Consider the following 26862-nt stretch of genomic DNA (forward strand, 5'->3'; position numbering starts at 1 on the left):
ACTTGAAATCTTTTGCCTAGAAATTGGAGTTTGCTTTTTTTTGTGGATTGCTAAATTATTGTGTGGCTCACAAAACTGATGGAAAAAAATCATTTCAAAAAAAATCTACAGGGTGACTTTCATTCCTGGATCATGAGAAACCTTTGCATATACGTTTCCTGACCGCAGCTGCCGTGTCATTGCCCTACTAACCTCTGAGAATTGAGACAGCTCTTAAAGTACACTCAGCATGCCATTTACAGTGGAGCAGCATTCAAAGCTGCCATGGAGAACAGGGATAGTGAAACACAGCAATGGTGCAGGTCATTGAACATGAGGCTGGGAGATCCTTTGTGCAGGGCACTGAATTGACCTTCTAGACCATTGATTGCCATCTTCTCCCAGAACCCTGCACCGGTCTTTTTAATAATGAAGGTCATGAGTTGCACAAAACCCCCAGCTCCTGCGATGGAGGAAGCAAGCACTGCATGATCATATGATATCAACAGATGCAGGTCTTAATGGGGCCAACTGTCAGTTGTGCTAGGATGAATTGTGCCTGGAAATGCCTGGGCCAAGTTCATGATGGTTACTAGTAAAAGAAAGTGCATAAATTGGTTCAGTTGGTGTGTGATAATAGCAGAGTGGTTACGTCATGGATGAGTAACTCAGAGGTCTGGACAAACAATCCAGAGAAAAGATTTCCAATCTCACCAGAGCACGTGTGGGATATAAATTAAGTTAATAATCTGGAATATTAAAAAAGTCAGCAAATATTGCTAGTAATTACTACAGAACTATGGAATTATATTTCACTATTGTCTTGCCATCCTCACCTGGTCTGACCAGACCCATGGCAATTTAGACGACTATTAGTTACTCATTAATTAATAGTCTGACAAGCCACTCAGTTGTAAATGGCTACTACATTAAAGCAGAAAGAGAATAACACTAGTCGGACCACCTGGCATCAACAAAGGCACTGAATTCAGACATAGCAGAATCACTTCCAGCCCAGCAGACAATGCGAAGTCCTCCTGACAAGCATCTGGGAAGGAACTGGTGTCTACATTGGGAGAGCTGCCCCACAGACTAGTCAGTCAGCTGTCACACTCAGTTGTACCTGTGCCAGATTCTTCCATCACATTCCCTGGGTATGTCGTCCCACTGGCAGGAAGTCCCACCAGTGGAGGTGGCACTGTGGTACATGGGTGAGAGGTGCAGCCCTGAGAGTCCTTGGGGCAAGCATGGGGAAGGAAACCTCCTCTTAATTAGCACCTACCCTTAGCTGATGAATCAGTGCTCCACCATGTTGAAGACTTGAAAGAAGCATTCAAACTCCCAAGGGTGGAGAATGTACCCTGTGTCGGGGACTTCAATGCCTATCACCAAGAGTAGCTTGGTAGCATCACCACTAGACTTTTTGAGTCCTGATAAACAAAGCTATCAGATTGAGTATGAAGCAGAGTGAACAAACCCGATGGACAATCTGTTTGACTTTGTCCTTGTTTATTTACCTGTGGTAGATACATTGGTCCATAGTTGCATTGTTGGGAGAAATACAGCGCAGTTCTTGTTGAGGCAAAGTACAGTTTTCACCCTGAAGACGTCCTCCAGCGTATTTTGGTACCACAACCATGCTAAATGAGATGCACTCACAAGAAAGTTGGCAGCTTAAACTGGGGATTCAGGGAGCGCTGTGGACCATCAGTAGTGGTGGAAATGTGCATCACCACAATCTGTACCTTGGTCTCTCATATCCCTTACTCTACTGTTGCTATCAAGCTAAGGGGCCAACATTGGCTCAGTGAGAAGTACAAAGGGACAGAGCAAGGGCAGAACCAGGTGTTTAACAGATGAGGCCTTAGCCTAGTAAAACTATAGCACAAGACTACATAAGTATTAAATAGCTATATGATGGAGCTCAGCAATCCCCCAACTAATGGATCAGATCGTGACTGGTGCTTTGTAGTAAATCCGTTAACAGAAAGTGGAGGCTTCAAAAACATCCTATAGTGTGCAGAAACTTCTCATGGAGCATTGTAAATTTCTGGAATCCTCCCCTGCAGAGGGTTGTGGAGACTAGATTATTGGAGGTATTTAAAGAAGGAGTTGATAATTTTTTTGAAGGATCAAGGAATTGAGGGCTGTTTTCAGACTCTTGAATGGACCTCTGATATGCTAAAAGATGAACTTTTGATTTCCCAATGTACCTTGTGATGGCCCTTGCACCATTTTGTCTGCCTGCACTGCACTTTCTCTGAAACTGTGACACTATATTCTGCATTCTGTTTGGTTTTCCTTTTGTACAACCCCAATGTACTTGTATATGGAATGATCCGTTTGGATGGCATGCAAACAACAGCTTTTCACTGTATCTTAGTATATGTGACAATAACAAACCACTAACTAATAGGGTTTTGGCACAGAGGAGAAGATGAAGCCTGGGGCAGATCAGCCATGATCACGTAGAAGCCACGGCCAAGAAAGCTCACCAACGCCTCTACTTCCTCAGGAGGCTAAAGAAATTTGGTTTGTCCCCTTTGACTCTCAACAACTTTTACAGATGCACCATAGAAAGCATCCTCTCTGGATTTATCATGGCTTGGTATGGCAACTGCTCTGCCCAGGACCGCAAAAAACTGCAGAGTTGTGGACACAGCCCAGTGCATCACGGACACCAGCCTCCCCTCCGTGGACTCTGTCTTTACCTCTCGCTGTCATGGTGAAGCAGCCAACATAATCAAAGACCCCACCCACCTGGGACATTTTCTCTTCTCTCCTCTTCCATCGGGTAGAAGATACAGGAGCCTGAGGGCACATACCACCAGACTTAAGGACAGCTTCTACCCCACTGTGATAAGTCTATTGAACGGTTCCCTTATATGATGAGATGGACTCTGACCTCACGATCTACCTTGTTGTGACCTTGCACCTTATTGCACTGCACTTTCTCTGTAGCTGTTAGTGTTTTTACCTGTACTACATCAATCCACTCTGTACTAACCCAATGTAACTGCACTGTGTAATGAATTGACCTGTATGATCGATATGCAGGACAAGTTTTTCACTGTACCTCGGTACAAGTGACAATAATAAACCAATACCAATATCAATCTTGAATAGTAAGGGAGGCTTGTCAGTCCGAGTGGCCTCTTCCTGCTCTCATTTTCTAGATTAGCGATTAAAAAGTTCTAGAGTTTTATTTCTTCTAAATATGCCTGCATTGGATGCTGTCCAATTTTTCTTTATTCTCTATGGTATGGAGAAAGCCTTTTTGTTTGATATTACATGTGCATCATCTGAATTTGTGGTATTTCAGAGATTCTGGAGAAAAAGAGCTGAGCCATTACATGTAAATACAGTGTGAAAATTTGATTTAATTCATTTGTAGGTTGCAGGGAATAAATTATTTAAATCTTGAGCCATTTGAAAAGATGATGTCAGCTACTTAAAAGTATGTAATTTTACACTTTGCATACAGCGTGAGGAGAAATTGGATACTGAGCGGATAAGTGGAATGAGAAAGTCATATAAATTAATTTATTTTTAAATGAATGATATATTTGGAAAATCTTTAGTTGCCTCTGTGCAGAACAGGAGAGTGAGGGAATTATTCACTTTTATGTTGGAGGTTGTACATTAGGAACCTTCTATCAAAATTTAAGTTTCACTGATAGCTAAGAGATATACAGATAATTAATTTAGAAGAATGAAAAATTAGTGCCCATTGTAGACTTAGTGGGGACCGGCAACAGCCTTTTCGCACTTGCCTGTCATTTTATGTTGGTGTGAATGGCCTTGTGCTATTATTCTATTTCCCATGATTTCGTTTTTTCCCTCCTTTTTTTGTTGGAAAAGCTGGGGTTGCATTTGCTTCCTTGCAATCCATGTGGCCATCCTAGAAAGTGGGGAATTCTGTTGATTGAGAGTATCCAAAAACTAACCATTTTTTAAATGAGAGGGATCATCTCTCGTTCCTCTGAAGTGGAGAATATGGGCTCATTCTAAACAATCTCTCCTTGTAGTTCTCTCATTCCAGGAATTTAGTGGCCCTTCATTGCATCCTTTCTAAGGCAAGTATATTCTTTTGTAATATGTGGAGACAAATTGGTATACATTACCATAGGTATGATCTCATTAAAATGCTGTACAATTACAACAAGGCTTACCACATGTATTCAATCATCTATTTATCTTTGGTATAATATCTGGTAGTATTTATCTTTGTAATTCTTTAATCTACATGTTAACTTTCCCTCTCACATTCCCATCAGTTTTCCCACAGTAGGAGCAATTTACAGTGGCCAGTTAACCTACCAATGCACACATCTTTGGCATGTGGGTGGTAACCAGAGCACGCAGGGGAAGACCATGTAGTCACAGGGTGGATGTGCAAACTCCACACAGACAGCAGCACCCAAGATCAGGATCGAACTGTGTCTCTGGAGCTGTGAGGGACCAGCACTGGTCATGTCGCAACTTTCCAGTTCTGTGTTCTTTGGAAACACTCACTTAAGAACCCTAAATGAAAACAAAAGGGGGAGTTGTTTTAACCCTAATTATACATAATCAACAAAGATTTTTTCGTGCCATATCTTCCTGATATTTCCCTAAGGGAACAACAGCCATACGGACTTCCCATGGAAGTACATCCCAAAATTATATGGACTCGGAGTGACACTTGCTGTTGTACATAGAACATAGAAAACCTACAGCACAATTCAGGCCCTTCGGCCCACAAAGCTGTGCCGAACATGTCCCTACCTTAGACATTACTAGCCTTACCCATAGTCCTCTATTTTTCTCAGCTCCATGTACCTATCCAAAAGTCTCTTAAAAGACCCTATCGTATCCGCCTCCACCACCGTTGCCGGTAGCCCATTCCATGCACTCACCACTCTCTGTTGTATCTGTCACTCTGTGCCGATGCTGGGCTTTCCATGGAGCTGGGTCCTGCTGGAATTCCTCATGTTACACCGAAGAATTACTGCCCCGGCTCTGCCAAATGTCAGAGACCATATTAATGTTATTTTTAATATTCTTACCTTTGTTTAATGTTGTAAATCTCTGTATCTGTTAATTATTTACAACAGTCTCAGTAGTTTTTAAATGTGTATGAATGTTGGAAACATTTGACAGGAGGTGACATTCTACCCTGTCTTTGCCTCTTCAATGCCTGTCACTGGGGTTCTGGGGTCAGGATCTCGGGACTGCGCTGCTTGAAGCCTACTCCAGGTTTGGACCTCTCTGCCTGACCCTTGGAACCCCGGGTGCTCCTCTCCCCTCCCTCACTGTACTTGGCACAGATAGGTAAGTGGTCAAGTACCACAGGCACTAATTCTGAGCTACCGGCCAGGTCTAGTAAAATCTGGTCCATTATATTTTCTATAGCATGTTATCGGGGGAAAAAAACTATTAACTTTTTTTTTGCAAGTGCCCTAAGGAAATAGCAAGTGGCAGAATATTCTTGTATCAATAACAAAATAAAACAACGCTGTGGTTTACCAGGCACGGTAGTGTAGTGGTCAGAGTAACGCTATTACAGCGCCAGCGACCCGGGTTCAATTCTGGCCACTGTCTGTAAGGAGTTTGTATGTTCTCCCTGTGTCTGCATGGGTTTCCTCTGGCTGCTCCGGTTTCCTCCCACATTCCAAAAGACATATGGGTTAGGAGGTCGTGGGCCTGCTATGTTGGTGCCAGAAGCATGGCAACACTTGCGGGCTGCCCCCAGAACACTCTACGCAAAAGGTGCATTTCACTGTGTGTTTCGATGTACATGTGACGAATAAAGATATCTGATCTTATGTTGTTGTTTTCCCTCACTAGGTTGCCCAGTGGTGTGCCGAGTATGCCCTGTCGGTCCAGTATCAACATGGAATGGTGGTCTGCACGCAACCTCACAGTCTGTCTGCCATGTGTTTAGCACAGCGTGTAGCAGATGAACTGGACTTAAATGTAGGTCATGAAGTTGGGTACCGTATTCCTTATGAAGACTGCTGCACAACAGAAACTATTCTCAGGTCAGAATCTCTTAATTATTTGACTTATCACAGAACTGGAAACTCAGCTGGTTGAGGAAAAGTAAAGCATGCAAAACGCTGGAGGAAATCAGCGGGTCAGGCAGCATCTATAGAGGGAAATGGACAGTCGATGTTTCAGGTCAAGACCCTTTAAGTCAATTTCCCTCCATAGATGCTGCCTGACTCCCTGAGTTCCCTCAGCGCTTATGGGTTGCTCCAGATTCCAGCATCTGCAATCTCTTGTGTATCGAAAGGGAAAGCACGTCAGTGGACTGCATAATTGTACCTTGAAATTTCTCAGAACACTCCACAAAGTGTATTACTTTTAAAGGACATTGTCTCTTCAGTTTTATGTGAAGATAATATCAAATTGTTGCAGCAAACCCAACAGACTACAAACAATTTGTGGTTTTACAACATTTTTCACATCTAGGGTGCCTCAAGGTGCTTCAGGTGTTCTAAGTGCAGTCACTGTTGTGATGTAAATAAATGGAGCACCGTGCTTGTAGAATGCAAGCCTCCGCAAAATGGTAAATTTTGGCCAATACATTTGGCAGAGCTCTCTTGAATTTCTTTGCAGCAGTGTCCCTAGGTGTTTAGAGCAGATAGGGTGCTAGTTTGTGAGCTGAGGCTATGGAGAAAGTGGTCAGTGTTCTGGTCACTCAGCTGGGGTGTCATGTTTAAGAGGGTGCTCAAATCTTGAACCCACAGCATTCTGACACATTGGATTCCTGATATGTCTGGAGTTGCTGATTCTTTCTGGGGCTGTAGTTATGGTACCACAGCCGTCCTAAAACAATACAGCACAGGAACAAGCCCATTGGCCCACCATGTCTGCGCTGAACACGTTGCCAAATTAAAGTAAATCTCTTCTGCCTGCATATGATCCATATCCCTCCATTCCCTGCATATTCATGTGTCTATCTAAAAGCCTCGTAAACGCCACCATCGACTCTACTTCCAACAGTAGACTACCCCTCGCAGCCCATTCCAAGCACCTACCACTCTGTTTTTCTCCAGTTGTAGCAGCCAGAGCAGCAGAGGGGAGGAGCAGTCAGTTTTTATTTTTAAAATTGTGTGATTGGCTAAGTGTCTGGCAACTCGGCCAATAAAAGGAAAGGTATGGTAAAGTGGAGCGGCCATTTTGGAGCAGCCATAGTGTGAGTGGGCCAGTGTAGGAATGGGAATCTGTGGCTTTGACTTGAGGCTTCGGCGAGGAGCACTGTTGAGTAGCAGATAAGAACAGGTAAGGTTTTTTGTAGTAGTTAATTATATTAGTTAACTAATTAACTAAAGTAGGGATGCAGGATCGGGTGATGTGTTGTAGCTGCATGATGTGGGAGCTGGTGGACCCCTTTGTGGGTCCTGGTGACCACGTCTGTAGCAAGTGTTGGTTGCTCGAGGAACTCGGGCTCAAAGTTGATGACCTGGAATCTGAGCTTCAAACACTGCGACGCATCAGGGAGGTGGAGAGTTACCTGGACGCATGTTTTGCAGGAGGCGGTCACATCCATTAGATTAAAACTACTTCAAATTCGGTCTGTGGTCAGGCACAAGAAGGTGTGACCGTGAGTGAGGCAGGTAGGGGGATCCAAGAGGTAGTGCTGGAGGAGCCTCAGCCCTCAAGCTTGTCCAACCGGTCTGAGATTCTTGCTCCTTGTGCAGATGAGAGTGGGGGCCGTAGGAAGGATGTGCAGCTTTCACCCCTCTCACCTTAATTGCATGTCCTTCAGTACTTGACATTTCTACCCTGGGAAAAAGATTCTGACTGTCTACCCTGTCTATGCCTCTCATAATTCTATAAACCTATCAGGCCTCCCCTTAGCCTCAGATGCTCCAGAGAAAACAACCTAAGTTTGTCCAACCTCTCCTTATAGCTCCTACCCTCTAATCCAGGCAGCATTCTGGTAAACCTATTGTGTACCCTTTACAAAGCCTCCGCGTCCTACCTGTAATGGGGCAACCAGAATTGCATACAATGAACTGAATTTAATCAGCAGTCAACTCAGCCAGGGTTGCTGTTCTGAGATCTCCATTGAAAATGTGGTTCCGTAGCTATCAGATGAAGCCAAGACTGGGCTCAGTGATGGAAGTGCTGTCCATTAATCTGTTGCTTCGCTGGACACCGTGATCCGATTCCACTTTCAAAGCAAAGCAAGCAGTTCCCATGGTGTCTTGTCCAAGATTACTCCCTTAATTAATAACTAGTCTATGCCGATCACAGTGCCCACCCAGCTAGTCCCAATTTCCTGCGTTTGGTTCATATTCCTCGAAGCCCTGCCCATCCATGTACGAATGCAAGTGCTCCTTAACAGATACTAATGTACCTGCTTCAACCACTTCCTCTGGCTGCTCATTCCATATACTCACCACCCTCTGCGTGAAGAAGTTGCCCCTCAAGTCCCTTTTAAATCTTTCCCCTCTCACCCTAAACCTGTGCCCCCTAGTTTTGGACTCACCTACCCTGGGGAAAAGATTGTTACCATCTACCTTATCTGTGCCTCTCATAATTTTAAACACTTCTATAAGGTCACCCCTCATTCTCCTACGTTCCAAGGAATAAAGACCTAGTCTGGCCAACCTCTCCCTATAACTCAGGCCTCCTGATCCTGGCAACATCCTCGTAAATCTTTTCTGCACTCTTTCCAGTGTAACCACCTCTTTCGTATAACAGGGTGACCAAAACTGTACACGGTACTCCAAGTGCGGCCTCACCAACGACTTTTCCAACTACAATATAGTGTCCCAGCTCCTATACTCAATGCCCTGACTGATGAAGGCCAGCATGCTAAAATCCTTTTTCAACACCCTGTCTCTCTGTGAAGCCACTTTCAATGAACTCCTCGGTTGCTCTGTTCCATTACATCCCCTGCTGCCCTATCATTCATAGTATAAGTCCTATGCTGGTCTGACTTTCCAAAATGCAACATCTCACACTGGTTAAGCATTAAGATATGTTTAAGCTTTCTCCAAGTTGCTATGTTATTGTCAATGGAATAGTATAGTGTTTCATATGGGAAAATTGCAATAATTGCAACAATCCGTATTCCCCCATTTCTTGGTGAATACCCTAATTTCTTTATCCACCAGTGTCCTCCTCTAATTCCATCCCACCCCCCCCCCCCCCAGGTGCTGGTACCTCCTCTAATTCTCCCCCCCCCAATTGCTAGTGTCCTTAATTCCCCCCATTTGCTGATGCCCTCCAGAAATTCCCCCCACCCCCTTCACTTGCTGGTGCCCTTCTCCAAACCCACCCCACCCCCCCCCCCCCCCCCCCATTTGCTGGTGCCCTACACTAATTCCCCCAATTGCCAGTCCCCTCAATTCATTGTTCAGGAATTATAGCAGTGCATTTATAATCCATATATTCATGAATTGTTGGTTTACAATGTTATCTATATTTTAATGCAGTTATAATGCTCTTCTTTAAGGTTCACTTAAGGCGGCTTCATTTGAAACTGTTTACCATTGTTCTCTAAGATGAGGTAATTGGTGTGTTGATGGTCATGTGGTTTCAAGTCTAATTATTGACAAGACCAGGCTGGATATGGTTAACCTTTGCACTTGAAAAATGGAAATCTTTCTTAAATCTTGGAGCGAAGTATCAGCCTCAAATTTTATTATATACCAACAGAAAATAATGGGTCTCTGAATATGTACTATTCCTTTGTTGTTCTGGGTTCCTGTGAATGTTTTTATATCTTAATCTCATAATCATCAGTTGTGAAATTACCTTTGCCTTTAAAGATTAATGCATACAGTCTCTGCCGGTACACACCCTCCTTGTGCACAGTACTTTGAATTAATTACAGTTGGCTTCTTGCTTGGAGGTTGTAATGCTGAAAAGTTATTTGTTACCCAGGTGATTTTATTCAATATGCCCCCTTCTTTTGATGGCAAAAATTTTTTTTAATTGAGGGATAGATGGATTGAAGTGAATGAACAATTTCTCAAATTTCAAATTTCTCAAAGCCTAGTAATTTCTAGGGTAGGGACATGTTCAGCACAGCTTTGTGGGCTGAAGGGCCTGAATTGTGCTGTAGTTTTTCTATGTTCTATGTTTTTTTTCTAAATGTGTGATTTGGTTATGAGGTTGCTGAGAGGTATTTTTATGGCTGTGTTAGTTTGTTTAATCTGTCACAAGTGTTTCCTGGGTCAGTTTCCTTTCTTATAACTCTGGCTTGTTTAAGTTGAATCACTCGACCAGATGGAGACAAAATTTGGTGGAAGAGGGAGGAGCACAATAGAGGGGGAAAAATTTCAAAGAATTTTATCCATTGATTCTTTTGGCTCCCCGATTCTCTTCTCAATTTCTCATCCTTCTTTCACGTCGTGAAGTGCATCTGATGCTGTAAGAAAAAATGTACAAGTTTTACTTACCTAACACCTAAGATTCATAGCTTTTCTGTGAAGCACTCTGGCTGACATTAAAAAAAACCTTGTCTGTCCCGAGTTACATTCCTGATGAGCATTCCTGAAGACTGTGCCATTGCAATCATTGATGTTGTTAATCCAGTTCTCCTTTTGCAATATATCTTATCCCTCCCCAGTATTAATAAAGGAGCATTTTAACTTGGTCTAGATTGTTGCGAGTAGTGATATAGCTCTCATTTTTTTTGATCAGTACTGTGTGGCACCAAGGACACCTTCCACTTGTCAGCTCGAGCCTAGATGTTATCCCGTACTTGCTTTGGACTTGCTTGGGCAGATTCATTGTTCAACAAGTTGAATACTGCATAATTGTAATTGTGAGCATAAATTCTTATTTGTGACCAGGTCTTTGATGAAGCAACTAAAGTTGATGCCAGAAGTGTTGCTTCATTAAAAGTAGGATTTAAGTATAAATTTTATGCAAAGCATTCCCATCGATAACATTGTTGCATCTTGATTGAGGACAAAATTCCCCAATATTCACTAGTTTCATGCTTAACTATTCCTGGGACTAAACTTTGCAGCAAGATGGTGCCAGGATAGGGTGAACAGCTTCCCCAACCTGTTATCTGTAAATTCTGAATTCAAAAGTATTTGCCTACTTATCTCACTTTATTAACTTAATCCTTCAGTATTGTTTTGTAGCATTCCCCAGATCTGCAAGATGTTTTTGCTCCAGTTAATGAAAATTCCAATTTTAAAAATCAGTTCATCAGTCTGTCCCACTTGCTGAAGACTTGTGCAGAAGTTGGTGTCAGTTTTTTTTTAGTGTGATGTTGGTTTGTCCGTTGAATAAGCCCAGTTAATGTAGCTGGTGATTCTAATGCAGTGTTCAGCTGGGTAATGACATGAATCTTTGTTTTTTTTGTAACTTGACTTGTTATACCAATTGTTATATCAGTTAGAGAAGTGGGCTGAGGAGTGGAAAATAGATTTCATTAAGTGTGAGATGTTGCATTTTGGAAAGTCAAACCAGTGTAGGACTTTTCCTATGAATGGTAGGGCACTAAGGGATGTAATGGAACAGAGCGACCTAGGATTGCAAGTGCATAGTTCGTTGAAAGTGGCATCACAGGTAGACAGGGTGTTGAAAAAGGCGTTTAGCATGCTGGCCTTCATCAGTCAGGGCATTGAGTATAGGAGTTGGGACACTATGTTGTAGTTGTATAAGTCATTGGTGAGGCCACACCTGGAGTACTGTGAACAGTTTTGGTAACCCCATAAAACTAAAGAGGTGGTTAAACTGGAAAGAGCGCTGAAAAGATTTATGAGGACGTGGCCAGAACTGGAGGGCCTGAGTTATAGGGAGAGATTGGCCAGGCTAGGTCTTTATTCCTTGGAACATTGGAGAATGAGGGGTGACCTTATAGAAGTGTTTAAAATTATGAGAGGCACAGATAAGGTAGATGGTAATGGTCTTTTCCCCAGGGTAGGGGAGTCCAAAACTCGGGGGCACAGGTTTAGGGTGAGAGGGGAAAGATTTAAAAGGGACCTGAGGGGCAACTTTCTTCATGCAGAGGGTGGTGAGTATATGGAATGAGCAGTCAGAGGAAGTGGTTGAAGCAGGTACATCAGTATCGGTTGAGGAGCACTTGCATACGTACATGGAGGGGCAGGGCTTTGAGGGATATGGACCAAATGCAGCAAATTGGGACTAGCTGGGTGGGCACCATGATTGGCAAGGACTGGTTGGGCCGAAGGGCCTGTATCCATGCTGTATTGCTCTATGGGTCTATGACTCTATAACCATAATGAATCCCCCAGTATCTGCCCTTACTCGGACATTATCAGTTAACCATTTTATACAAGGCTTGCACCCAACGTGAGCTGGGTTTAGGTCATTGTGAGACAGGTTAGCTTTACCCTACTGATGATGCGTTGTTGCATAGTAACCTTGCTCCGTATGAGAGGAACTGCAGATTTGAACATTTGGTGTATGTGCTTGCCTGAGGACCAAATGGTGCAAAATTACCATCCACAGGTTAATGACTGAATGCCTCTGTCAGAATCCAGCCTGAACTTTATAAAGATGTCTGAGATGTTTTCCGCATGGGATGCATTATAACAGCAAGACCTTTATCTCTTCCAACAGGTACTGCACGGATGATATATTGCTCTGTGAAATGATGTCTGATCCCTTGTTACATCACTATGGAGTTATAATTATTGATGAAGCCCACGAGCGAACCGTGGCAACTGACGTGCTCCTTGGTTTATTGAAAGACTTGCCAAAGCAGAGGCCAGAGCTGAAGGTTGTCATCATCACGGCGCCGTATCTCGTAGACAGGCTGAGAAGTTACTACCCTGACGTGCCTTTCGTGAAAGTGGAGGGTGGTGCGGAAAATTCATTTCCTGTGGAAGTCATATACAGAGATGGACAGTTTAAGGATTGCGTCTCAGCTGCTTCACAAACGGTACTGGATATCCACAGGAAGGGGGAAGAGGGCAACATTATTGTCTTCCTGGCCAGTGAAAAGGTGGGTATTCTTGTGAAAGTGTAGATTTGGGCATTGTAAAACTAGCTTGATGAGATTTGTTTTTAATGCCCAATATCTGGGAAGAGGGTCGAACCCAGCTCACACTGGGAGTTCTGTCAGTTCTTCTAAGCCAGCTGGTTCCTGTCTTTGTATTCCTACATGTGACATTTTGTTTCCTGAAAGTGAGTGGATGGAAAATCGTGGCTAGGTGATTTACAATTCAGTGGTAAATGGAAAATTTAGCCTGAAATTAATGTTCTCCAATTTATACAGTGCTCTAAACAAACATACCTGTTAAAATTATCAAAAGCGCATTGTTTAAAGAAAGAATTTGCAAATATTTAAATCAGAATCAGGTTTATTATTACTGACTTGTATGATGAGTAATTTGTTGTTTTGTGGCAGCAGTACAGTGCAAAGACATAAAAATGACTATAAATTACAAAATAAAATGGAATAACGAGGTAGTGTTCATGGACCATTCAGAAATCTGATGGCAGAGGGGAAGAAGCTGTTTCTGAATCATTGAGTGTGGGTCTTTAGGCTTTGTTCCCTTTCAGAAATAGTTTCCTTTTCTAACTATCAGCAAAAAATGCGAGGAGGAAAGTTTTGGACTGCATCAAGAATAAATGATCAGGTTGAGTTGGATTCAAATGTGGCAACTAAAACTTAATCCAGAGAAGAGTGAGTTGGTGCATTGAAGGATACAGATCAAGACATATCCTTAAAGGTGGTAGCGTAGATTAAGTCTTCTCACATTACAGGAAGGGTGCGATTGCACTGAAAATGGTGCAAAGGAGATGTAAGATGTTACCAGGACTGAGAAATTTTGGCTATGATGAAAGACCTGATAAGCTAGGGTTGTTTTCTTTGAAGTAGTGGAGGCTGAGGAGTACTTAATTGAGGTTTATAAAATTGAGGGGCCAGAAACTAGTGAATCGGTAGAAAGTATTCCTTGGTAGGTGGGTCAGAAATCAGAAGACGTAGATTTAAAATAATTTTGCTGGGGATGGGGTGGGGGTGGGGTCGCGGCTGAGAGGGTAGAGGAGGAAAAATATTTCCAGTACAGGATGGCAGGAGTCTGGAACTCAATGCTGGAAAGGATAATGATAAGATGAGAATTCTTTATTAGTCATGTGTATATCAAAACACACAGTGAAATGCATCTTTTGCATAGAGTGTTCTGGGGGCAGCCCAGAAGTGTTGCCACGCTTCTGGCGCCAACATAGCATGCCCGCAACTTCCTAACCCTTACGTCTTTGGAATGTGGGAGGAAACTGGAGCACCTGGAGCAAACCCATGCAGATGCGGGGAGAACGTACAAACTCCTTACAGACAGCGGCGGGAATTGAACCCGGGTTCCTGGCGCTGTAATAGCGTTGCACTAACCGCTACACTACTGTGCCCCTCATAACATTTAAAATACTGGACCATAAAACAAACTGCTAGCGAGGCAACGAACAAGTGTGCTGGAGGAACTCCGTGGGTCGAGCAGCTTCTGTTGGGGTGGTGGGGGGAGGAATTGCAATTCCAATTTCTTACCCCACTGACAGATGCTGTCCGACCTGCTGAATTCCTCCAGCAGATGGTTTGTTGCTCTAGATTCCAGCATCTGCCGTCTCGTCTCCACTTGAAATACGACATGTACTTGAACAGTTGTGACTTCTAGAGCAGCCGACCTAATGCTGGAAGGTGAGATTAGGCTGTGTGGCAGTTGTTGGATCAGAATAGGCATGATGGGCTGAATGGCCTCCTGTGTAATACATTTTCTGAGAGTGACTGATAGTGTTGTTCACTGCTGTCTTTTGTGAAGAGTTCACAATCGAAACTTTACAGTTGTTGAAAATGTATATCGTTACATGTCAGAAGCAGCAGACTGGAGAATTTGATTTCCAAGTTTCTTTTTTCTAAACTCTTCTGCAGAAAACACAAAGTTACTCTTCTATTCTCTCCATGATGAAGAGAAGTGTTCATCTTTCTTTTTTTTTGAAGTGCTTACAGCTTGCTGGTAAATTGCACAAATTGCCCAAGTGCAGATGACACAAAACTGATTAAAAACTTTGAACAACTGTTGATACTATATTGCTGCGCAGTTAGAAGCTATTTTTCCCATTAATCTGTCGTTCAACACACAATTCCTATCTTTTAAGTTCCATAGATTTTCAATAACAACCAATATCTTTAAGAGCGTTGCCACTTTTGCCACTACTCTCTGGCAGTGCATAATTTTTTCCCTGAATGTGTGTTGTCCAGAATTGAATACAACACCCCAGAGAGGTCTAACCAATGATTTTTAAGCCTCACTATGACTTCTTTCTTTTCTATTCTGTGCTCTTATTTATGAACTCAGTTTCTACATGCTTAATATCAAATCACTTTGTCAAATTACTTATCCAGCTGTAAAGCATTGTGTGCACAAATCCCCAGGTTTCTGTCTCCTGCAGCTTCTCTAAAATCTCACCATTTATTTTATTTTGTTTCCGACATCTGTGACTGTTCAATTCTCTGAGTCATTTCACTATGTAGCTGCTTATTTCACTAGTCTATCTGGTTCAATTCTGGCCGCTGTCTATAAGTTTGTACGTTCTCCCTGTGCCTGCATGGGTTTCCTCCAGGTGCTCTGGTTTCCTCCCACATTCCAAAGATGTACAGGTTAGGAAGTTGTGGGCATGCTATGTTAGCGCCGGAAGCGTGGCGACACTTGCAGGCTGCCCCCAGAACACTCTATGCAAAAGGTGCATTTCACTGTGTGTTTCGATGTACATATGACGAATTAAGATATCTTATATCTTCCTGAAACTTACTGTTATCCTCATTGTTTACTGCATTTCCAACTTTCATGTTGTTTTCCAAACTTTGAAATTTAGTCTTATCAGATATGCTGTCACTTGTGTGAGGAAGCAAAATCCAGTTGCATCTTGAGACTATAGAGTGCTTGATGCCTTTAGAAAAGATATTAAAAGACCCAGTTTTTGGAAAAAATATCAAATCATCATGTGAAATATGTAATTTTTGAATTTTAATTTCCTTAATTTTGATTGGTTAAACTAATGAAGGACAAAATTCAGGCAGTGTTTGGGGAAAAAGTAGTCTAAACTTGGTTCATTTAAGAGTTTATGGTAAGTAATTCAATAAATCTGGAATTTAAAAAAAACTCATGTCAGTATTGGTGACCATGAAACCATAGATTATCGTAAGAAAATCTGGTTCCCCTTGGTGGAGGAAAGCTGCTGTGCTGACTCTGTGCGGTTCCTGACCCACTAGAGTTTACTTTTAACTGCTTTTCCAACTCAAGGACAATCAGCAATGGACAGTGGATACCACATTGCAAATGCCATTCACATCTCAGCAGCAATGATAAATAAATGAGTTTAGGCCATAATGGGTTTCTGTTTGAAAATTTCATTGCTATTTATGGGTCTGAAAGTGACATGCATGATAATTAAAAAAAATTTCTGTTGCTGTATGCACTGCATTCTCAAGACTTCGGAGTTTCTGGAGTTGGGCCAGTAAAATTCAGGACTATCTCATGGTAGTTCGTAAGTTAATGGTTGAACACAACTGTTGTCTTAGGGAGCCAATCTTGATTAGTGACCACAGAAGCTATAGGTAAATAGGAATTGATGTTTTGATATTATGTGGCCAGCATGATTTTGGATGAGTTCAAATGTGTATAAGATGGAGGATGGGAGGCTGACTTGGTGCTTTGCAATAGTCAAATCTAGAAACTACAAATGCATGGATGATCTTCTGGGGATGATGGAGGAAGAGATGGAGTAGATATAGTTAGATACTCATCTTAGCCCCAGTTACGATGCCAAAGTGGCAAACAGTCTAGGTCAGCCACAGCTAATGACCAGGGAGAGAAACATCATTACAACTTTGGGCTAGTTACAGTTGGATGTAATCCTCATTCTGATTTTAAGTGGATCTGCAGTGCATATCCCAGTATTCCTGAAATCATCCAGTTTAAAATTTGAACACATTGGGAGTAGCACAAAAATATCAGAAGCAAAGCAGCTTTTTCTTGAGCTAGTGATGATACAACCAGGGAAATCGATCTAATTCCTGTTGGTTTTAGCTTGCCTGATGTGACACACATCTGTTGTGGATTTTTATGTGAATTAGTTGAAAGAAAGCAATTGCTTTTAATATTTTTCATATTTATTTTGAGCCCAGAGCATTGTTTGACCTTTTAAGGAACTCATTGTTCAAAGAAGTACTCATCCGTGAGTATGAGATGGAGCAGAAATGCTAATCCCAAGCACGATAGTTAGCGACCATTGTAATTGTCTCACCCAATTATGGTGGAAGACCTTGACACTCAGTGTTGATTAGTAGTAGAAGGAAAGGAAACACTTGCTGCACCAGAGGATATCTTTTTGCAACCTTCTCTGAAATGGTTTTCTGCCTTGAGGATGTTCATGAGCAAGAATGATCTCGTTTGCCATACTTCTAATATCACAATTCTACTTGAAATCTAGTTTTAATATGCTGTGAATTGATAATGTCAATCTTATTCATTTTAAATTTCTTCATGAATCCAACCTGACAGTAACAGCAAAAAAAAACTGGGTCAAGCAGCATCTGTGGAGGCAAGGAGATGGTCAACGTTTCGGGTGACGCATTCCCTCTGTGTTCCTTCCCAATTCCCACCGATCCAACCAGGATCTCTCCCTTAGTTCAACTTTTCCATCCCTCTCTCCCTGTTGTTACTGAGACATTACCCTTCTCCACCTGGTTCCATCTGTCCCTCAACTATATGCCTATCTATCAGAGTTTCTTCTCCCTTGGTTCACCTCTCCTATCCCCTCTGCCACCTGGTTCCATCTGTCCATTATCCCTTCCTTTTCTGGACCTGCCTATGTACCAGCCTCTTGTTTTAGCACTCGTCCTTCCCCTCCCCCACCTGGCTCTATCGGCCATTCCTTTCCCTCACCCCCACACTTCCCCCCCACCCCCCAAAAGTCTGGTTCCACCTCTCACCTACCACCATCGATCTCACCTCTTCCTCTTACTTCTATAGACTGGCTGTCTTCCTTCTACACTCTCAGTCCTGATGCAGGGTCTCAACCTGAAACATCGACCGTTCCCTTTGTCTCCACAGGTGCTGCTCAGCCCACTGAGTTCTTCCAGCAGTTTATATTTTGCTCCAGATTTCAACAGTCTATCTGCACTCTCTTGTGCCTCCTGACAGTAATGGTACGGTTTGGGGCATAGAATGCCCCCTTGCACATCTGCATAAACACAGTGAATTTATTGTTCTTATCACCTGAGATTTTTTACACGCTGTTCCTTTTGGAGGTACTATCTTTTTGATGAGATGTTACATGTGGGTCTTGTCTACTTCTTCAAAGTGTGTGCAAAATATGCTTCAAGGAAGAACAGGGGAGTTCTCCTTGGTGCACTGTCCATTATTTATCCTTTGACAGTGTTGCTAAAATAGGCTATTGGTTCCTCTTGGTAGATTATTGGACTTTTGCTGTGTGCAAATTGACTGCCATTTCCTATATCACAGCACATACAGAGAGCCGTATTTCATTGGCTGTAATGGGTTTTGAGGTGTCTTGAGTGAGCAAAAGATTCTACGTAAAATTCCATAAAAATTTTATATAAAAGTCTTTATTTCTTTTTATTTATTAACATGAAGGGAATGGAGGGATATGGATCATTTCCAGGGAGATAGGTTTGGTTTAATTTGGCATCACGGTCAGCATAGACCCGAGGCCGAAGAGCCTTTTCCTATGCTGTACTGTTCTATGTTCTGTTTAGGATTACACTTGGGATGAAGTGATTTAATTCATTACCCTTGAAGAATGATTCCGAGCCCTTCTGGGGAGAAATAGTGGAGAATGTTTACTTGGCTCCATATTTTAACACATCTCCTTGCTAATCACAGATTTACAGTTTTTAAAATTATGCTAAAGGCACACTAGATCTATGAACAGAATGTTGTCCTCTGAGAGTCTTCTATTCAGTCTATCTACTACTTGTAATTTACAGAAGCTAAGTTTCCTTTCAGTTGTCCGACCCGAAACGTCGACTGTTTGTTTCCCTCCATAGATGCTGCCTGACCTGCTGAGTTCCTCCAGCATTTTGTGTGTGTTGCTCCTTTCCAGTTGTGTTGTCAATGTATGCATAGCTTGTGGAAACAAGCTTAATAAGATAGATGGGCTGCCAGCTCTCGTGCAGAAGCCTAAGCTGCTTTGGGATTAGATATAGCTGAAGGCTGTTACAGTTCAGTAGTTCAGGAAGAACTGAGCGTGTCAAGCAGCATCTGTGGAGACAAAGGGATGGTCAACATTTCGGGTTGGGACCCTGCATCATGACTGAGAAGGTAGAGGAAAAATGGCGAGTATATAGAAGTGAAAGAGAGGGGTGAGAAAGGCAGTTGGGTGAAAGGTGGAACTAGATGTTGGGGGTAGGTGGGTGAGGGTTAATGGGCTAGGGAGGGGTGGGGAGATTGTTGAGACAGAGGTTGGTAGGTAAAAGATAGAAACAAGAAAAGAAAAACAAATTGGGCAGATGGAGCTGGGGGGACAGGTAGAGACAGATGGTGGTGATAGGTAGAGACAGATGGTGGTGATAGGTAGAGACAGATGGTGGTGATAGGTAGAGACAGATGATGGTGATAGGTAGAGACAGATGATGGTGATAGGTAGAGACAGATGATGGTGGTGATAGGTAGAGACAGATGATGGTGGTGATAGGTAGAGACAGATGATGGTGATAGGTAGAGACAGATGATGGTGATAGGTAGAGACAGATGATGGTGGTGATAGGTAGAGACAGATGATGGTGGTGATAGGTAGAGACAGATGATGGTGGTGATAGGTAGAGACAGATGATGGTGGTGATAGGTAGAGACAGATGATGGTGGTGATAGGTAGAGACAGATGATGGTGGTGATAGGTAGAGACAGATGATGGTGGTGATAGGTAGAGACAGATGATGGTGGTGATAGGTAGAGACAGATGATGGTGGTGATAGGTAGAGACAGATGATGGTGGTGATAGGTAGAGACAGATGATGGTGATAGGTAGAGGCAGATGGTGGTGATAGGTAGAGACAGATGATGATGGTGATAGGTAGAGACAGATGGTGGTGATAGGTAGAGACAGATGATGGTGGTGATAGGTAGAGACAGATGATGGTGGTGATAGGTAGAGACAGATGATGGTGGTGATAGGTAGAGACAGATGATGGTGGTGATAGGTAGAGACAGATGATGGTGGTGATAGGTAGAGACAGATGATGGTGATAGGTAGAGACAGATGATGGTGGTGATAGGTAGAGACAGATGATGGTGGTGATAGGTAGAGACAGATGATGGTGGTGATAGGTAGAGACAGATGATGGTGATAGGTAGAGACAGATGGTGGTGATAGGTAGAGACAGATGGTGGTGATAGGTAGAGACAGATGATGGTGGTGATAGGTAGAGACAGATGGTGGTGATAGGTAGAGACAGATGATGGTGGTGATAGGTAGAGACAGATGATGGTGGTGATAGGTAGAGAGAGATGATGGTGGTGATAGGTAGAGAGAGATGATGGTGGTGATAGGTAGAGAGAGATGATGGTGGTGATAGGTAGAGACAGATGATGGTGGTGATAGGTAGAGACAGATGGTGGTGATAGGTAGAGACAGATGATGGTGGTGATAGGTAGAGACAGATGGTGGTGATAGGTAGAGACAGATGATGGTGGTGATAGGTAGAGACAGATGGTGGTGATAGGTAGAGACAGATAAGGGAGAGATGATGGGCAGATGGAACCAACTGGGGGAGGGGTTAGGAAAGGTGAGGCAAGGGAGAAGAAACCCATGGGCAGGTGGAATTAGGTTGGGGAAGTCTTGGTTACGTGGGGGTGGGTGGTTAGGAGGAGGGAAAAAGTGAACAATGGGCAGTGGGGGAGAGAGAGAGACTGGATGAATTGGTGAGAGTGGGAAAAGAACACTGGGACAGTGAGTTACCTGAAATTGGAAAATTCAGTGTACATACCATTGGGCTGCAGGCTACCCAAGTGGGGCATGAGATGCTGTACTTCAGTGTAGCACTGAGTGACCTGTTCCGGTTGTCAGAGCTACGTGTACTTGTTTGTGACAAATATATCTTGGGCTCAAAGGTGTTCTAATTGTATTTTCTGAAGTATCCTCTTCCTAAGACAATTAAATTTGGCATTTTGAATATGTTTTTCATTAAATAGATAGTATTTAACATTTTTGCAAGTTCTCCTGAATCCATATTAGCTGTCACTAATTGCCGTGCTTGGAGTTAGTATATCCATGCCCTCCATCTGAAACTGTAGGCTGTTAAATTATGGATTTTCTGAGCAGGTTGCAGATATTGCCAATTTATTTCTGTGTCCTCTGTGGAGCCAGGGTGTATGTAGCAGCTCTGTTCAGCAGATGCTTGGGTGCCATTTCTGCAAAATTCAGTAGACTTGTGGACTGTGCCAGACACTCATGTAGAAGCAGGCGTTCACAAAACACGTATAACCAACTTCCACATAACTTCAAGGGGAATCTTGTGGTTGGAACCATTTGCAGGTGGGTCACCCAGTTCTTAGCACTTGCTTCATGTAGAAATTCCAAAACATACCCCCATTGCAACCCCAACCTCAAATGAGGATGAGCAATGGCATGGAAAGCCATGTTTTCGTTCTCTATATACCATTGCCCCTCCCAACCCCCTCCTCCCGAACCCACATTTCTGTTGTTCCAAACCTGGATACTTGCTCATCTCCCCCCTTCCTTCTCATCCTTTACTGAGTTTTGTTTGGTCAAGATGCAAAACTCTGAAATTACTTCCCTTCCCTGGGAACAGCACGATTAGGGTCGATGACCTTCCAGCAGCAGTTCATGTCCGTCTGTGTGTGTGTCGCCGGGAACAGCCCGCAGATTGGAGAATCCTCTGTTACACTGCTGCTGGGAATGAACCGTGACAAGGACCCATGCATCTTCTGCCACACCCTCCTCGCAAACCCACAGCCCGCAAAGAGGTGGGCGACCGTCTCGTCCCCAGCACAGTCCTCCCGGGGGGCAGCGCTCGCTGAGAGTGAGGTGAGGATCTGACTGGGAGGGCCCCTCTCACCACCGGCCTGGACAGTCGGCTCAGGGAACCACCCCACAGTATCCATTGAGTCCCTCTTGCAGTGCCTGCAGGATCCTCCTGACTCTCAGGCAGAGTCCGCGGCGGGGTTCTCCGAGGTACAGAGGGGGCAGACAGAGCTACAGGATCCGCCATTCATGTAATTCCCCAACCAGGTTATACGTGCTTTGTTAAAGGCTGCCAGTTCAATTCCCTCAAGCGAGGGGATTAGGGGAGCTCACCTAATAACGGGGGGTGGGGGGGGGGGCAGGGGGGTGGAATTAGGGGAGCTCACCTAGTGACGGGAGATTAGAGGAGCTCACCTGGTGATGGGGTGGGGATTAGAGGAGCAAACCAGGTGACGCGGTGGGGATTAGAGGAGCTCACCTTGTGACGGGGGAGCATTAGAGGAGCTCACCTGGTGACGGGGGAGTATTAGAGGAGCTCACCTGTTGATGGGGGGCATTAGAGGAGCTCACCTGGTGACGGGGTGGGGATTAGAGGAGCAAACCTCGTGACGTGGTGGGGATTACAGGAGCTCACCTGGTGATGGGCGATTAGTGGAGCTCACCTGGTGACGGGTTGGGGATTAGAGGAGCTCAGCTGGTGACGGGGTGGGGATTAGGGGAGCTCACCTGGTGACAAGGGATTAGAGGAGCAAACCTGGTGATGGGGTGGAGATTAGAGGAGCTGACCTGGTGACGGGGGTGGGAGCATTAGAGCTCTTCTGAAGACTGGGGGGGTGATTAGAGGAGTTCACCTGGTGACAGGGTGGGGAGTAGTGGAGCTCACCTGGTGGTGGGATTAGAGGAGCTCACCTGGTGATGGGGGGGACTAGAGGAGCTCACCTGGTGACGGGCAGATTAGAGGAGCTCACTGTAATGGGGTGGGGGATTAGAGGAGCTCAGTTGGTGAAGGGGGGATTAGAGGAGCTCACCTGGTGATGGAGGATTAGAAGAGCAAACCTGGTGACGGGGTTGGGATTAGAGGAGCTCAGCTGCTGACGGGGGTGATGGGGAGGATTAGAGGAGTTCAACTGGAGACGGGGAGGATTTGAGGCGCTCAACGTGACGTGGGGATGAGAGGAGCTCACCTAGGAACAGGGGATGAGAGGAGCAAATTTGGTGATGGGGTGGGGAATTAGGGGACCTCACCTGGTGACGGTGGGGGATTAGAGGAGCTCTGGTAACGGGGTGGGGATTAGAGCTCAGTTGGTGACGGGGGATTAGAGGAGCTCACCTGGTGACGGTGTGGCGATTAGAGGAGCTCACCTGGTGACAGGGTTGGATTAGAGGAGCTCACCTGGTGATGGGGTAGGAATTAGAAGAGCAAATCTGGTGACTGGGTTGGGATTAGAGGAGCTCAACTGCTGACGCGGGTGATTAGAAGTGCTCAGCTGGTGATGGGGAGGATTAGAGGAGCTCACCCGGTGACGGGGTGCGGATTAGAGGAGCAAACCTGGTGACGATGGGGATTAGAGGAGCTCAGCTGGTGAGGGGGGATTAGAGGAGCTCACCTGGTGAGGGGGGATTAGAGGAGCTCACCTGGTGACAGGGTTGGATTAGAGGAGCTCACCTGGTGACGGGGTGGGGATTAGAAACCTGGTGACGTGGTTTGGATTAGAGGAACTCACCTGGTGACGGGGGAGGGTTCGAAGAGCAAACCTTGGTGACGGGGTTGGGATTAGAGGAGCTCAACTGGTGATTGGGGGGGGGATTAGAGGAGCTCAGCTGGTGATGGGGAGGATTAGAGGAGCTCAACTGGAGACGGGTGAGGATTAGATGAGCTCAACTAGTGACGTGGGGATAAGAGGAGCTCACCTAGGAATGGGGGATGAGAGGAGCTCACCTGGTGGGGATGAGAAGAGCATACCTGGTGACGATGTGGCGATCAGAGGAGCTCACCTAGTGACGGATTGGGGATTAGAGAAATTTGATGGGGTGGGGATTAGAGGAGTTCACCTGTTGATGGGGTGTGGATTAGAGGAGCTCAACTGGTGAGGGGGGATTAGAGGAGCTCACCTGGTGATGGGGTGGGGATTAGAGGGGCAAACCTGGTTACAGGGGAGGATTAGAGGAGCAAACCTGGTGACGGGGTGGGATTAGAGGAGTTTATCTGGTGACGGGGGATTAGAGGAGCTCACCTGGTGACGGGTGTTTAGAGGAGCACCTGGTGACGAGGATTAGAGTACCTCACCTGGTGATGGGGTGCAGATTAGAGGAGCAAACCTGGTAGGGATGAGGATTAGAGGACCTCTGCTGGTGATGGGGGAGTATTAGAGGAGCTCACCTGGTGACGGGGGATTAGAGGAGCTCACCTGGTGACAGGGTGGGGATTAGAGGAGCTCACCTGGTGACGGGGTTGGGATTAGAAGAGCATATCTGGTGACGGGGTGGGGATTAGAGGAGCTCACCTGGTGACAGGGTTGGATTGGAGGAGCTCACCTGGTGATGGGGTGGGGATTAGAGGAGCAAACCTGGTGACGTGGTTTGGATTAGAGGAGCTCACCTGGTGAAGGGGGAGGATTAGAAGAGCAAACCTTGGTGACGGGGTTGGGATTAGAGGAGCTCAGCTGGTGACGGGGGGCGGGGGATTAGAGGAGCTCAGGTGGTGACGGGGAGGATTAGAGGAGCTCTACTGGAGACGGGGGAGGATTAGATCTCAACTAGTGACGTGGGGATAAGTGGAGCTCACCTTGGAACGGGGGATGAGAGGAGATCACCTGGTGACAGGGTGGGGATGAGGGGAGCATACCTGGTGACGGTGTGGCGATCAGAGGAGCTCACCTGGTGATGGATTGGGGATTAGAGGAGCAAATTTGATGGGGTGCAGATTAGAGGAGCTCACCTGTTGATGGGGTCGGGATTAGAGGAGCAAACCTGGTTACAGGGGAGGATTAGAGGAGCAAACCTGGTGACGGGGTGGGGATTAGAGGAGTTCATCTGGTGACAGGGTGGGGAGTAGAGGAGCTCACCTGGTGACAGGGTGGGGAGTAGAGGAGCTCACCTGGTGACAGGGTGGGGATTAGAGGAGCTCACCTGGTGACGGGGTGGGGTGTTAGAGGAGCTGACCCGGTGACAGGGTGCGGGATTAGAGGAGCTCACCTGGTGACGGGGTGGATGAGAGGAGCTCACCTGGTGACGTGGGGGGGGGGATTTGAGGAACAGCTGGTGACGGGGGAGGATTACAGGAGCTCACCTGATGATTGGGGATTACAGGAGCTCACCTGGTGAGAGGGTATTAGAGGAGCTCACCTGCTGACGGTGGGGTTTAGAGGAGCTCACCTGGGCATGGAGGAATTTCGAGGAGTTTATCTGTGAATGGGGTATGGCTAATTTGGATAGAACCAAATATTGGGACGAAAAGGAACAAATTCTGCATTGTTTACACGAGTCACAAACCCAATGCAGAATGTGTTGGGTTTTGAGGCAGTTAGTATTGCAGGAGTATTTTTATTTTGTTTGATAGTAAGGCTGCGAGGTGTGAATCTCTGCCAAATATAGCCGATACTTCATTTATGGAATACTTATTTGGGAGTGCCTCAAGAAGGACTTGCTATCAATGTCAGCTCAGTGAATGCTCAGCTGAAGATGGTTTTAGCTGTCCAAATGTTGAACTATTGGAAGTTGTGATGAATTTGATAACATTGCAGAGGTCATCTGTTGTGGTGGGGTACTGTGAAGAGGGTAGTTGTTCGTGTTGTGATCATAAATGATGAGCAGCATCCAAGCCAAAGATAACGAACCTTTCCTGTGAATGGCTGCTGATAGGAAGTGGAAGGAATTGAGGATTAAGGACTCCAGACTGCATAAGACAGAGCAGCCACCTTGAGAAATGCCACAGTTAGGGTAGAGTGTGTTCAAACAGTAGTTACATGAATATAACAAAAGCGGCATTAGAGGAGCCTGGTGTTATCAGCTGTGTGGAACACAGCAAGGAGTATGATGGAGACACTTGATGATACATTTGATGGAGACACTAGAGAGTGCAGATGCTGGAATCTGGAGCAACAAACTATCTGCTGGAGGAACTGAGCGGTTCGAAACCCTGACGTCGATGATTCCTTTCTTCCCGCAGATGCTGCTCGACTCGCAGAGTTCCTCCAGCAGATTACTGCAGTGGAGATTAGGGTGTTGCCATTTGGTTCAAGAACCGAATGGTTGAAGGGATGTTGCTGTTCTTGAACCTGGGGGTGTGGCTTCAGGCTTCTGTACCTCCTGCCCAATGGCCGCTGCGAAAAGATGGCGTGGCCCAGATGGTGGGGTCTTTGATGATGGATGTTGCCTTCTTGAGGCAGCGCCTCCTGTAGACACTACTGATGGTGGGGAGGGATGTGCCTGTAATGTATTGGGCAGAGTCTACTACTCTCTGCAGCTTCTTACGTTCCTATGCATTTGAATTGCCGTACCAGACCATGATGCAACCAGGCAGGATACTTTCAACAGTAGATCTGTAGAAGTTTGCTACAGTGTATGGTGACAAGCTGAATCTGCGTAACCTTCTAAGAAAGTAAAGACGCTGACATGTTTTCCTCATGATTGCATCTATGTGCTGGGCCCAGGACAGGCCATCCAATATGTTAACGCTCAGGAATTTAAAGCTGATGACTCCCTCCACCGTCGATTTCCCCCAACGTAGACTGGTGCATGTTCAACCTCCTTCCCCTTCCTGAATTCAGCAATTAGCGATTTAGTTTTGTTGACGTTGAGGCGAGGTTGTTTTTGCTGCACCACTCAACCAGGTGTCCTATCTCACTTTGGTAAGCTGACTCATCGCCACCTGTGAGTCATCCAGCAACGGTATTGTTGTCTGCGAATTTGAAGGTGGGTATTGGAGCAGTGCTTAGCCACACAGTCATGTCT

At 45.0% G+C, this 26862-nt stretch overlaps 1 protein-coding gene across 1 annotated transcript in view; it reads left to right on the forward strand.

Moving 5' to 3' along the window:
• Positions 1–26862, forward strand: part of LOC127567523 (putative pre-mRNA-splicing factor ATP-dependent RNA helicase DHX32) — a 93517-nt gene that overhangs the window by 24041 nt on the left and 42614 nt on the right. Inside the window, exons 3-4 of the mRNA XM_052010519.1 lie at positions 5809–6002; positions 12526–12910. Coding sequence (XP_051866479.1) covers positions 5809–6002; positions 12526–12910 — 579 coding nt within the window. The remainder of the gene's footprint in view (positions 1–5808; positions 6003–12525; positions 12911–26862) is intronic.

Source organism: Pristis pectinata, chromosome 2, assembly GCF_009764475.1.
Source record: "Pristis pectinata isolate sPriPec2 chromosome 2, sPriPec2.1.pri, whole genome shotgun sequence".
NCBI lineage: Eukaryota > Metazoa > Chordata > Chondrichthyes > Rhinopristiformes > Pristidae > Pristis > Pristis pectinata.